The sequence below is a fragment of the Rousettus aegyptiacus genome, unplaced genomic scaffold, assembly GCF_014176215.1.
Source record: "Rousettus aegyptiacus isolate mRouAeg1 unplaced genomic scaffold, mRouAeg1.p scaffold_m13_p_6, whole genome shotgun sequence".
In the NCBI taxonomy this organism is placed as follows: Eukaryota; Metazoa; Chordata; class Mammalia; order Chiroptera; family Pteropodidae; genus Rousettus; species Rousettus aegyptiacus.
In genome coordinates, this window is record NW_023416309.1 from 46,842,216 (window position 1) to 46,857,298 (window position 15,083).

At 32.8% G+C, this 15,083-nt stretch overlaps 1 protein-coding gene across 4 annotated transcripts in view; it reads left to right on the top strand.

Moving 5' to 3' along the window:
* The window catches only part of SHOC2 (SHOC2 leucine rich repeat scaffold protein), a 65,302-nt gene extending 53,099 nt beyond the window's left edge, over nt 1-12,203 (top strand). For all 4 annotated transcript variants that reach the window (XM_016145724.2, XM_016145723.2, XM_036223701.1 and 1 more), the window contains 5 exons: nt 1,275-1,463; nt 6,214-6,336; nt 8,016-8,153; nt 8,434-8,551; nt 10,142-12,203. In XM_016145724.2, the coding sequence (XP_016001210.1) occupies nt 1,275-1,463; nt 6,214-6,336; nt 8,016-8,153; nt 8,434-8,551; nt 10,142-10,350 (777 nt within the window). In that variant the 3' untranslated portion in view covers nt 10,351-12,203. The remainder of the gene's footprint in view (nt 1-1,274; nt 1,464-6,213; nt 6,337-8,015; nt 8,154-8,433; nt 8,552-10,141) is intronic.
* Nucleotides 12,204-15,083: the final 2,880 nt, after the last annotated feature.

Consider the following 15,083-nt stretch of genomic DNA (forward strand, 5'->3'; position numbering starts at 1 on the left):
CTGTTTTCTCTCTGCTTGGGCTTTTGTTTCAATCTAAAGTGTTTTCTTCTGAATGTTTAATTTCTTTTTCATCCTTCAGGATCTAGCTCACTGTCAGTCTCCTTCCTGCGTTTCTAGTTATTCCAGTATTTCCTCTTTTCTTTGAAGGGACTTAACATTTAAGTACTTATTATATGCTAGATATTATAAAACTACGTATGTGTTTTATTTCTTTAAAGAAGTCTTCACTACAAGCCATAAAATTAAGACATCATCATTTGAATAAACTAAAGTTCAGAGAAGTAACTTACCAAAGTCACAAGCTACTAAAAGATAGAGCCAGGATTCAAAACTATTTATAGCCTATACCAGTGTTCGTCAAACATTAATCAGCATCCAGATCACCTGGGAATCTTAAGATTCATATCTTGATTCTTTAAGAATGGGTCCTAAGACTCTGAATTTCTAACAAGCTCCCAGGAGATGCTGATTTGCTCTTCTTTGAAACAGACTTTGAATAGCAAGAACCTATTCTATATAATTTATTATTGATTTTGTAAAGATGTGTATTATTTCTTTTTCCTGTGTGCTTTATTTCTTTAAATAAGTGTTAGTTTTCTTAATGGCAGAGATTCTTTTATAATACCTAAACACCTAGCACTCTGGTTAAAGTATGAGAGGCTGAAGTAAAGGGATATGGTGTTACGTGCTAAATAAATCCTTATTTGATAGATGAATATTTCCTCTGAAATTTTACCATATGGTAAAACAAAGTATTAAAACAATATCAGGAAAGAATATCTGTGTCCATCATTTTGTTAATAATAATTTAGAGATAGGTACTTAACTAAGACATGAATGGAATTGGTCACACAGCCAAAGGCTAGAGCCAGGACTGTCTGAGATACCAGAGTTTCTGCTCTGTAGAGGTCTCAAACTGGCCACTCATGAGGTACATCTTACCCACAGACATATTTTCTTAATGAAGTGTATGAATAAATTGAGGCAAAGAATGAAAATCAGAAGATTTCATGTAAGTAAATGAATTCCCTGTTTCTTATAAAATCTGAAAACCTAACTACATTGGCTCTACATTCCTGCAAGGCAACAGTCAGCTAGAGCTGAGTAGCGACTGTCTCTCTAGATGAGATATCACAGGCCGGCCCAACCAGTCTTGGTCATTCCTTACCTGCAGGGCCCTTGGAGGGCATTTGTGTTTGGGACTGCTGCTCTGTATTCAGTAGAATTAGTCTTATTACATTACTAATTCTTATGTTTATTTCATTTTTTTACAGAGTCTTTTATCAAGTCTTGTGAAACTGAATAGTTTGACCTTAGCTAGAAATTGCTTCCAGTTATATCCAGTAGGTGGTCCATCTCAGTTTTCCACTATCTATTCCCTCAACATGGAACACAATCGAATCAATAAAATCCCATTTGGAATTTTCTCCAGAGCGAAAGTATTAAGTAAGCTGAATATGAAGGTAAGCTTCTGTTCGTATTAGGGGCAAAAAAGCTACTATTACTAGCACTTCTAATATTTATGTTTTCTCTATCACTGTGGAGAACGGGTACTTGTTTCATGCTGATAAGGCCTAAACTGATAATAAGGATGTTTCAGGGCACGTTGTACTAGATAACATCTTAGAACCATGCATGCCCTTAGCAATTTGTCCTAAAGAAATAACCGCGAATGGACATAGAAGCGTAGTTGCAGGAATATTTATTGCAGAGCTTTCTATTTAATTGATACCAACTTATTAATAGAGGTTTCATTTTTTAAAAGTACTACATACATACCTCATTTTATTGCTCTTTGCTTCATTGTACTTTGCAGATACTGGGGTTTTTACAAATTGGAAGTTTGTGGCAAATCTGTGTTGAGCAAGTCCATTGGCACTGTTTTTTCCAACAGCATTTGCTCACCTCATGTCTGTGTGTCACATTTTGGTAATTCTTGCAATATCTCAAATTTTTATTATATTTGTCATGGTGATTTGCGGTCAATGGTCTTTGATGTTGTTATCGTAATTGTTTCGGAGCACCACAAATCACACTCTCATAAGACGGCGTATTCTGACTTCTCTGCCGACCTGCCATTGCCCTTCTCTTTTCCTCTCCTCAGGCCTCCCTATTCCCTGATACACAACAGTGTTGAAATTAGGCCAGTTAACAAGTAATTCTACATGGCCTCTTAAGTGTGCAGGTGAAAGGAGGAGTTCCATATCTCTCATTTTAAATCAAAAGCTTGATTAAGTTTAGTGAGGAAGGCATACCGAAAGCCAAGACATAGGCTGAAAGCTGTGCCTCTTGTGGAAACAGCCAAGTTGTGAATACAAAGGAAAAGTTATTGAAGGAAATGAAAGTGTTACTCCAGTGAACACATGAGTGGTAAAACAAAATAGCCGTATTGCTGATACAGAGAAAGTTTTAGAGGTCTGGATAGAAGTTCAGAACAGCCACAATATTCCCTTAAGCAAAAGCCAAATCTAGAGCAAGGCCCAAACTCTTCAATTCTGTGAAGGCTGAAAGAGGTGAGGAAGCTGCAGAAGAAAAGTCTGAAAGTAGCAGAGCTTGATTCATGAGGTTTGGGGAAGGAAGCCATCTCTGTAATATAAAAGTGCAAGGTGAAGCTGCTGATATGGGAGCTGCAGCAAGTTTTCCAGAAGATCAAGCTAAGATAATTAACGAAGGTGGCTACACTACACACAACACATTTTTCAATGTAGATGAAGCAGCTTATATTGGAACAAGATGCCACCTAGGAATTTCACAGCAAGAGAGGATAAGTCAATGACTGGCTTCGAAGTTTCAAAGGACAGGCAGATTCTCTTGTTAGGAGATAATGTAGCTGATGACTTTAAGTTGAAGCCAATTCCATTTACCATTCCAAAAGTCCTAGGGCTCATTAAGAATTATGCTGAATCTACTCTGCCTGTGTTCTATAACTGAAACAACAAAGCCTGATGACAGCGCATTTGTTTATAACAACCGTATACCGAATATTTTAAGCTGACTTTTGAGACCTGCTACTCAGAAAAAAAGATTATTTTCAAAATTTTACTGCTCATTGACAAGCACTCTAATGGAGGTGTACAGTGAGATTAATATTGTTTTCATGCCTGCTAACAACACCTGTTCTGCAGCCATGGATTAAGGAGTAATTTCAACTTTCAAGCCTTATTTAAGAAACACATTTCATAAGGCTATAGCAGCCATAGATCATGATTACTCTGATGGATCTAAGCAAAGTAAATTGAAAACCTTTTGGAAAGGATTCACCATTCTAGATGTCATTAAGAACATTTGTGATTCATAGGAAGAGTTAAAAAAATATCATCAACATTAATAGGAATTTGGAAGAAGTTGATTTCCTGTGGGATCAGCCCTCATGAATGACTTTGAGAGGTTCAAGACTTCAGTGGAGAAAGTAACTGCAGCTGTGAGAGAAACAGCACGAGACCTAGAATTAGAAGTGGGGCCTGAAGATGTGACTGAATTTCTGTGATCTCATTAAACATTAATGGTGAGGAGTTGGATGAGCAAAGAAAGTAGTTTCTTGAGATGGAATCTGCTCCTGGTAAGGTATGGTGAAGGTTGTTGAAATGACAACAAAAGATTTAGTATATTACATAAACTTGATAAAGCAGTAGCAGGGATTGATTCTAATTTGGAAAGAAGTTTTGTTGTAGGTAAAATGCTATCAAACAGCTCCAGAGAAATCGTTTGTGAAAGGAAGAGTCAGTTGTTGTGGCAAACTTCATTGTTGTCTTATTTTAAGAAATTGCCACAGCCACCCCAACCTTCAGCCACCACCACCCTGATCAGTCGGCAGCCATTGGCATCTAGGCAAGACTCTCCACCAGCAAAAAAGATTATGACTCGCTGAAGGCTCAGATTATGACTTGCTGAAGGCTCAGATGATGGTTAGCTTTTTTTAGCTATAAATTATTTTTAAATTAAGGTATGTACTTTGGTTTTTTAGACATAATGCTACTACACACTTATTAGACTACAGTATAGTGTAAACATGTAAGCTCTATATGCACCGGGAAACAAAAAAATTAGTGTGATTCACTTTATTGAGATATTTGCTTTTGTGGTGATCAGGAACCAAACCCACAGTATCTCTGAGGTGTGCCTGTATATCTTCAATGAACCCATTAAAAATAGTACTCTAGATTAGAAAAATATTTAATACTGGTTGAAATATTCTCAATTAAGTAGAAAAAAGTTAAAGCATGTAAGAATTTCTTTCCACGGTTCTTAAAGCTGCTTTTAATGTGCATAATTATATTAAATTTCTATAGATTTATATTCATATATAGTCAGTGTTTACCAAAATATAATGTTTATCTTTGAATATCAGATTTATTTATGAGTATCTTTAGTTTCTTTTTGCTTATCTATATTCTCTACAGTGAATGAATTTTACATTCATAATAAGAAAAAAGTTTATTGCAAAAGGAGAAAAGAAATGAAAAATGATTTGTTCAATGACTTGATTTTTAGTAAACAAACTTTAGGTTCAGAGGTGATAATTAAATTGGCCATATAGCTAATTCATGGCTGAGATAGGAATTCAGGAAACCTGTACTTTCTCCGTCCAGGTATAGTGTTCTTTCTATTGTATTCTAATACATCCTTTTGTATTCGATGAACCATTTTGACATAATTGTTGTTCTTTAAACTATAGTCTAAATGTACAATTGCTTAATACTGTCTGTCATTTTCATACATATATGTATCATTTATGATAATTCTTTGGAAGTATATAATAGATGAACTAGTGGAAATTCAAAATAATCTTAAACACGTATACATTCATTGCTAATCAGTCTGGTTATATGAGATTTAGCAGTGGTAATGGCATTAATCTAATGTTTAGTTTGTAATAGAGGCTTAAAACACAGCAGCAGTTCAGGTGCTCATTAAATCTGCATTTGGTTATACATTTTATAGATATAATGTTGTAATACATTAGCTTGGAAAGGTTTGCTTTTTTCAGTGAAATAATAAAACTTCGTATGGAGCTTTGTCTTAAATTTTCTTCAAAATCATAACAAATGTATAACAAAACTTTTCCTGAAAGAAATCAAATGAAGCCTGACACTTTCCTCCTCTTATAAGCACCAGTAGTAAATGTTTTAAATGAAAATGTTTGATCAGACTATTAACTATCAATAGTTTAGGCATTGGGTAGATAATAAGTTTAAATGTTATAATAAATAGAAAATAAGTTAAAATATAATAATAAAAGAAAAACTTGGTTTTCAAGTGGAGGCTTGCTACTTGGGATTTCTCTTATGGATGATTTTATGTAGAATGAGATAATCCATGTACATTACAGAAAATTTTTAAAATAAAGTTACCAAAAAATATATAACATAATTCCACTAATGAGAGGTAGCATCACTGTTAACATATTGGCGTATATCATTGATAGCCAGCTAGTACAGGGGTACTGATAGTCTGCTCTCAATACCAATACCCACAACACAAAAGTGTGTTAAGAGTTGTTATTGATGAAAATGTGATTTATAAATGAATATGAGGATTCAAGAAAAGGAAGTAATGAATCACTGGCATATATTCACTTTTTTGCTGTGTATAGCTATATTTAATTTGTAAACAAAATTAGAATTACACTATTTCATCATCTGTTTTTATTATTCAATGATAAATATGTTTTTACCATCTTCTCTTATGGACTTTTAAAATAAAATCGTGGATACTTAGTCTTTTAATGATTTAATTTGCTATTGTATTAAGACCTTTTTCTCCTTATACTTGATTGCTCAGCATCTCTAGAATTGCTGAGCTTATCTGTTTTGGGTTTTTTTTTTGTAGGCTATAATTAGGTGTTTATTCTTCCATTGTGCTCATGAGCATTCACATTTTATTCAATGATTTCTGTGCATTATTACAAAATGGGGAAAACAACATATTTATCACTGCGACCTTTGAAATCCCAAGTGTTGGTCATGCAGATATCCAATGCAGATAATCATATAGGGAACAAACTTCCAATTTAACCTCAGAATAAAATGTAATTACTGTATGAAAAGCTTTAGAAGCTCAGAATTTGTGTTGCCTTTTCTGTCTTTCTATATTTAATATCAAAAAAGGAAATAAGGTTTTCTGTTTGTGTAAGAATTATCTTTCTGTCAAGGGGTATATATAGAGCTTTGCTTTTGTGGTTATACTTTAGATGCTTCTTTTTATCTTTGCCAGGACAATCAGTTGACTTCACTTCCCTTGGATTTTGGAACTTGGACCAGTATGGTAGAATTGAATTTGGCCACTAATCAGCTCACAAAGATCCCTGAGGATGTGTCTGGTCTTGTTTCCCTTGAGGTGAGTATAAAGGAGCATTTAGAACTCAGATCCTTCCACAGTTATCCAATTAAAATAAGCAGTTTCTATTTAGATGAAGATCATAATTAGAAATGTTAGAGCTCTCTGCAACAAACATAACAGCCCTGTTAGGATGATGAGGTGTTGACGTAATCTGGGCTCAGTGCTTCTGAATTACTCTTGCCTACTACAAGTGGGTAGGTTTGTGTGTTATAGAGTATCTTTGAAATAAAAGATCCGAAAAACTTAGCATCTTTTAGAATGTATTTTTTCCCCTAATTGTTTAAGAACTGCACCACTGTCTATCAAAAATAATTATGGATTCCTCAGATTGGCATTCAGAACCCTTCATATGATTCTGGCCTACTTTTTCATTCTAATTGCCCACATACTCTTACATTCTAGTTAAAGAGATGATTTTCTTATTTGGAAATGTGCATATTTCTAGCTTCACCCATTTCGTTTTATTGTTCTCAATATCTTGAATGCCCTCTTCCCATTCTCTTAATTTTTTCTTTTAAAAATATTTTCCATAATTAAAGACCAATCTTATTATCAACTCCTTAGTCAAATATGATTTCTCCTGCCTCTGAGTCCCTAAAATTTTCATTCTTTTGATGAAAAATCTTACTAATAATAAATAGATGTTTTAAAAAATTTCTTCTGTATCCATGTTTTTTAAAAATCTAATGTCTTTGTTAATCATTTAGTAAGGAGAAATAGTGTGGTGTAATGGTTAAAAGCATGAGCTTTAAAGCCAAACAGATTTGGGTACAGTTCCACTTTTATCTTCTTTATTTATGGATTTATCTTGCCCAAGCTTCAGCTTCCTCAGCTGTGAAATGGAGATAATGCATAGTATTTGCCTCATCAGGTTGTAGTTAGGGTTAAATGCAATAATGCATATAATGCATTCAGTATAGTGCCTTGCAAATAATAAACTCTATAAATGATAACTACTATTATTATTATTTTGGTCTTATTGTATATATATTTTTGTGTGTGTGGGTAGTATACTTTGGAGGACATAAGTTGACATAAAAAATTAGCCAGAACCTCATGAAGAACTTTCCATTTAGTACTCTTTTCACTGTCCCCATGCCCGGGATTGCTTCTACCCCCTGCACTCGTCCGCTGCCTCTTGTAACTTCTCTGAGAACAAGGATTATCTTCTTCAACCCCTATTTCCCTCTTCAATGTATTGCAGGATGCCTTGCAATGTAGTAAATATACCACAAATAATAACTGTAGTGGATCGATATAGGCAATTTAGAAGTCAATTGTTACCTTTCTTAAATGATCGTTTGTAAGGGGTTTGAATAAGTAACTGGTTTCCTATTAGACATTTGTAACTATTCAGTATGAAAATACCATTAACTATATTAATCTTAAGTGCAAGTAGTTAATAATTTTTCATGTTTTTTGTAATTTCAATTCCTTTTGCTTACATAAGTTTTTTTTTTTTTCCTCTCGCATTAGTTTTGACTTAATCAAATACAATCTATTTTCTATAACTGGTGATTTTTTTAATAGAGGTGTTTTATGTTTTATAATTGAATATTACCCTTGATATTTAATGTTTAAAAAATTAGCATTGCTAAATAAATTTTAGGTCATACAATGGTAGTATATAATACCATTTCATGAGTTACCAAACACTATCAATAATTTCTCTTTAGGTTCTAATATTATCAAACAATCTTCTAAAGAAACTTCCCCATGGTCTTGGAAACCTTAGAAAGTTAAGAGAGTTGGATCTAGAGGAGAACAAATTGGAATCCTTGCCAAATGAAATTGCTTATCTTAAGGATTTACAGGTAAAACATCCTGATGATTTTGTAGTTATATAATTAAAGTTTGGGGGATGCATTTCAAGTTGCACATTTTTCATAAGAATTTGATCTAATTCTTAGACTGTATGATTTTCTTATTATAGCATTAATATTTTTTGAAAGAAAAACTTGGGGTTGTTCTTGTCCTATCCAGTATAATTTCCTTGTTAATTTATCTTATTGGTTTAGTAGATATGTTATTTTAAATTTATGTCAATTGTAGGAAATATATATGTAATCATCTTTTATTTTGTTGATCTTTTAGAAATTAGTCTTGACAAACAACCAGTTGAGCACTCTTCCCAGAGGCATCGGTCACCTTACCAATCTCACACATCTAGGCCTTGGAGAGAACCTACTTACTCATCTTCCTGAGGAAATTGGTATGGACCCTTTGAATGCTTGACTCTGTACTAATATTTGCTCTTGCATGTTCAAGCAGTATTTCAGATAATTATGACAGATCTATTGTTTTTGTCAACTGAGGTTACAGCAGGCTCAAGGATTTTTTTATAGAGCACCAGCAGTTGGTTGGTTGTAAGTTTGGGTTAGACTTCTTCATAGGGTTAATATTGCAATTGAAAATGTTTTAGCATACTTCTTTTTTCAGTAGGTTTAACCTTAATTTCAGAGAGTTATTTTATATTTCTTCCAAATTTAAAAATTACACACGCTTGTTTTAAATTAGTAATGTCTAATGCCTAAAGAACATTTCCTTATGAGGTTTTAGGATTAATAATAATATATGGTTAATATTAATATTTGAGAATACTTTGGAATTTTCTAAGTGTTCTCATATCCATTATTTCATATAATCAACATGCCCACCTTGAATTTGAGGTAGTGCATTGTAATCCCATTTTATAAAGAGAATTAATTGGTTGAGGTCACATAGGAGTTCTTAAATTAGTAATTTCTTTTGAATTTTTATAAGACTTTGAGCCAATCTGATGACATATGTTGAGAAGCAAGATCTCAAATGCTCCCGTATTAGTAATTTCATGTATTATGTTCTCTTGTCTATACCATGCTGTCCAGAGTCACTATAGATGAGTGGTTAAGAATGGTTTTGAAGTAAAATAATTCAAAATCTGTCTCTGCGACTTTGGATAAGGTAGGGAAACTCCCTAAATTTCAGGTTTCCTGCCTGTAAAATACGGATGATAATAGCAACTTTTCATAGGGTTGCTCTGAATATTAAATAGAATATTAAATGTAAACAAATCTATTACTCAGTAGCCATTATTTTTATTAGTCTTCTACATACCACTATCAAATACTACAAATTTTGAATTGTAAAAATTGACAACACTTGAGGCAACTTTACACTTTTATTTCTGGTATATTTATTCAGCTGGCCTCATTCAATTGCTTGAGACATTTGCCTAGAAAGTATGAGTATCCTAAAACAGCCTAAGAAAAAGTTTTAAAAGATTATATAAATTGATGTTTGGCTTACTGCCAAATATGTGGTAACTGTCTTAGTGAAAGATTTATGCCAGGTAACACAAAACTTTTCCACATGAAGAATTTATTAATGAGAGATTATCACATCATCTACAATAGGAAAGTGATCATAGGCACTGACTGTACAATAAATTTACCTCTGGAGTTTTGAAAAAATACGTGTACCAAGCTGTCCCAAACAGAATCTCTGGATGTATGTCATGTGTATTTTTTTTTTTTTTTTTTAAATCTCTCCAATCTTGAAAACTAACCATAAAGGAAGAGATTCTGATTAAATTGGTATGGAGTGTGACCTGGATAGGATGGTTTTCAAAATCTTCCCAGTTGATTTACATGCAGCAAAGTTTGAGACCTGTGGTTGTAAGGAGTTTTAAAATTAGGAGGAGAAAGTAAGAGGAAATGTGTATTTATTATGTATAATACCCAGGATAGCATCCTGCCATTGAATTTTTTTAGTAGTAAGTAATTTTAAAAAAAATAATAACTGATTTTATTTTTTAAAACAGGTACACTGGAGAACTTAGAAGAACTGTATTTGAATGACAACCCTAACCTGCATAGCCTTCCCTTCGAGCTGGCTCTTTGCAGCAAGCTTTCAATCATGAGTATTGAGAACTGTCCGCTCAGTCACCTTCCACCTCAGATTGTTGCTGGGGGTCCTTCTTTCATCATTCAGTTCCTAAAGATGCAGGGTCCATATCGTGCCATGGTCTGATACAAATCTGCTGGTCCCACACACTGTTCAAAAATAGACTGCCATTAATGTTTCATATCTATATCTGTATCTATTTATGTAGATATTGATATATTTGGCAGATTTATAAAGACTGCATTATGTGTTTCTGCTAATAGAGGAATCATAGCCATTTAGATTTTTTTTCAATTCTGTACAAAAGGCTTTTTATAAGTTTTCTTTGCTGAACTTGATGGATGTTTTTTGTTGTGTAATATGATATGCCAGTTTGCTTATAACATTTGCAAACAAATTATGAATTTATTAAATTTAAGGGGCAGAGGTAGTATAGATATACTTTCTCTTAGCAAAAATAATGGGCAATAAATTTTGTTGCAACTTTTCATACACATTTTCCCCTTACCAATTGTAAGATCTTATAATATTATAGGCCCTGAGGGTAGAATTTTTCTTTAACTTATTTTGAAATTTGAGATTTAAATTTTATATATTGTTTACAGTCAGAGTAAATCACTGGATTTTTCTGTTGTTGTTTTGATTTGCTCTGTTTTAATCAGTCAAATCTAGAATTTATATCCTCTGCTAAAGAATTTGTATCAGCTGGTTTAAAAATTGAAAGATATTTGCTTGTTGAAACAACTGGCAAAGGAAAAGATACAGTAAAAAATTCTAGAATTTCATTGTGATTCTCTGATCAATTGTGAAGCAGAATATCTGAAGTGAGTCTTTGGGTTCGGGGGGTGGTTGAGACCTTTTCTAGTATAATTATCTTTTCTTAAGTTTGGGGAAACAGAAACTTGTAGTGCGTAGGAGTTTTCGTTTATAAAAGTTGCAGATTCATAAAAGAATAATTTGGCAAAAAAAGATACACATAAACATACACATTCTATATATGTATATACAATGCTATATAGATATGTATTTATTATATCATAAACTACAATAGGTAACTTTAAGGATTTCTCCCTAGCCTTGTACAATGAAAATGAATGTTTTTCTTTGAACACTGCAATATATGTATGTTTCAAGGTTATTTAACAGTGTACTATGGTTTTATATCTTGATTTGCCTTGTACATCTTTCAGATCTGGAATATCTGTGTCTAAGCACAATATCTTCACACTGTGCTGTATTGCTGCTGAACTAAATGCACTTTTCCCCACATGTGGGGCACTGGCTTCAAACAATTCAGTTCAGTACCATTGATCTTAATCTCATCTTTCTTTTCTTTGTAGTTATTAATACAGTTATGGAAAAGAGGCACATTGCATTGAAACCATTGATAGTTCAGTGGAAGTTCTGTAAGAGGTGCATGTGCTATTTGATATATTTTATTTTGCTTTACTGCTTTTTAAGGCTAGCAGTACTGTAAATTTGTGCCCATTATACAGTATTCTTACTTTTGATAGTGTCAGTCTAAGTCAATTATTGAAGAGACTCACAGAGCAAGTGCATTCTAGATAAAACCTTCCCATATAATGAGTAACTTCCATATAATTACATATTGCTGCTTGAGGTTCTTTTTTTTCCATTTAGGTGGGCATTGCATTTTGAGTAAAACCATTTTTGAATTAAGGCCATGATATTAAGATAGAGGTTTGGAATGTTGTTTTGCTTTTCCTGGCACTCAAAATCAGGACTAAGTTTGAGGTTGAACCTATATTCATAATTGGCACGTTTTTGAGGAACAGCTAAGAATTGGAGGGCAGGTGAAGATATAAAACCTAGAATGCTTAAATGTGCTGTAAAACTATTGTAGATGTCACTGGATCTTACTAAGTAATATCCTTGCTTCTTTTTTTCCCCATCTACTGTGGCTTTTCAGTTAAAATTTTGTTTATAAAAGGAATTTGTTTATTACAGCTCTACCTAGAGCTTGTGTGTATGTGTGGTTTTTAAAAATCTCATATCCAGGTATGCTTATATATTAAGATGATGGAACTTGAACTTTAAAGGGAGTAACCTAATGTCTTTTTTAAAAAAATGGTTATTGTTTTTTAAAAATGAAAATAGATATGGTTTTTAAAACATTTTGGTTCCCCTACCTTCATTTATATTAACCTGTAATAGAAATTCAAAATGATCACAGTTTTACATGTAGAAGTGATGTTATAGGCAAACCACATATAGCTGAGAAGTTATAAAACTTTTTAACAAGCATAAAACATATACCCGTGTATGGCTGCCACCTTGTAAGAGCCCATGAATTTCAGTACTTCTAACAAGAAGCTAAAGGGGACCCTAATTGGGATATCCTTGTGAAATCAAGGTATTTAATATTTAAATAGTTTGAGTGTAAGGGAATGACTACACGTGAGCTAATACTTTACTGGAAACTGCAGTAGGACCAATTGGCATGTCTAAAATTCTTATTTCTTTTAAAGAAATTAGGTTTAGTCTCCATTAAGGCTCAGTAAATAAAAAAAAAAATGAGTGTGATAGAATGTGACATTGTAAAATTGCTGTTCTAAACTGAGCTTTTGTTACTATATAGTAGTAAAAGGGCAATAACAATGTCAAACAGTCCTTTTGTGGTAGTTTAATACTTTTTAAATCCCAAATGATTATTTCATACAAACGAAAGGGGAGGATGGTAAATAATTTTTGGACTCGATAAATACAAATGAAAGCAGTAGAAATAGAAACTCTTGGAGGAGAAAAACACTTAAAACATTTATTTATATTTATATCAAAAGGTACATAATGCGATTGTAATGAACTCTAAAACTGTAATTGCATATTTTTCATTTGTCATAAAGCCTGAATCATTTAAAATGGGTAAACTGTTATACATCACAATTTATCTAGTCTTACTCTGATGCCTTTGTTATGACTCTTGCTTTTCATCTTAGTTATTGCTAAGCCACATGTCCAAATTTCAGCTTGCAGAATTTGTAATTGTTCATTTATAAAAATGGGTCATGGTAAAAATGTATGAAATGGGACACTTTGAAATAGAAAGGGGAGACTAGCAATTGTTACGTTGGGCCAACAACCATACATCAGGACTGTCTCTGGAAAACCAGGACATACAGCTACTCATGCATGATTAAAATCAGAGGAACGAAATGGCGCAATCCAAAATAAGCAGAAGAATAAATTCCTGAAATTTTCAAATTTAAAATGAACAACTTGTGAAGAAAGGCTTCCTTCTGCTTACAGCAGAGGATAAGATAGTATATCAAATATCTTAGCTAAAACTTTGCTCTTGCTTTAATCTTTTGGTTTATTTAGGCTTTAAGAGCCAATTCGGACAATTGGAAAACGTGACAATATTTGGTTGATTATCAAATCTCAGAATTTGAATATGCAGAGTTGTGACATTGATTTGGTATCTAAGGAAGTATCTTGAATGTTGCTGAGAAAATATTATGAGACCATTTTATAAAATAGATATCAATACTTTGTTTTTTAACATAATGCCTTCTAAACCTGATAGCACTAACTCTATGGAATCATTTGTGAGTTTATTTTAAACTTTGAAATATAAGTTGAATATAAATTTTTGGGGAGGGCGAGGGGGAGATTTTTAACTTTTAAACTGAAGTTGATCGTTTGTTCCCTTATAAGAACTTTTTCTTTACAGGTTGATTATCTTGTTGACATTATACATTCTAAATTTAAACTTTTTAATGTAAATACCTGTTAGTGTCATGACTTCAGCTGGATGGGAGTTTATAGTGTTCCAGTTTGGTAAAAGGAATAGTGTCTGTTATTGAGAGTAGTACAGACTAGGCTGTTCAGAGGTTTTGCAAATTGTGCTGTGTACAACACTATCCATTAGGGGGATTTATTCATATCATAGATTTGTATGCTTATTATGAAAGTTATTCAGCAGATGGCAATAAGTGACTTGTTCTAAAATGAGTATATTTTGTCAAAGTTCTGAGAGAGAGAAGTAAAGAGTCCTGAGAAAGGAGCATTTTTTTCCTCCTTCGTTGCACAGTGGTACTAGTGGGCTAATACGGAGAGTCAATCTTCATGCAGCTTATTAGAGCTCCAGCCTAACAATCCTAATAAGAATTGACATTATAAGCATTTTATATGTTACAGGTACTACTAAAAATGACTTTGGAAAACTTAAAGTCTATAGGTGTTTTATCAGTAACCATTATTTGTATTTCATATGTTCTCTAATTTACTTTTATCGTTACTGGTATTTATGTGGAGAATTTAACTGTCCACTGATCTGATTAAGCTTAATATACAAATATCATTTGCATTAATTGTCTATACCATTTTCTTTTCATAATTTTGTAGAAATTATTCAATAAATCTATCCATCTAGCTAGCACTTAAAACCTGATGTCCACTACTAATGGGAATGTTATGTGTGGCTCAAATCATTTATTTTAACATTTGTCTTTAATAGAATAGTGTACTAATGTATAATTTTTCCTCATTTAGTAATTTTTTTCTCACCTCAAAACTCATTTAATCAGAGTTCAGAATATTGCCTTGTAATTGCTGAATAAGAATGTAACAAAGCATTTTGTGTGATTAATAGTGTCCTTTGATTATTCTAATTTGCACATCAGAACTTGTTCTTAATAAGCTAGCTACATGATAATTTGCATAGTATGCAGTTTACAAAGCCCAGAACTCTGCAAAAATGATAATATCTGAAAACAATAAACAGTTTTGACTTTTCTCCTAGTAAAGATCAGGCTGTCGTTTAACAGGTCTTGTGCTGTGGTACATACTTAGCTATTCTGAATTATGATTCAAGGCTAAAAGGTGTCAGCAGCCTTCAG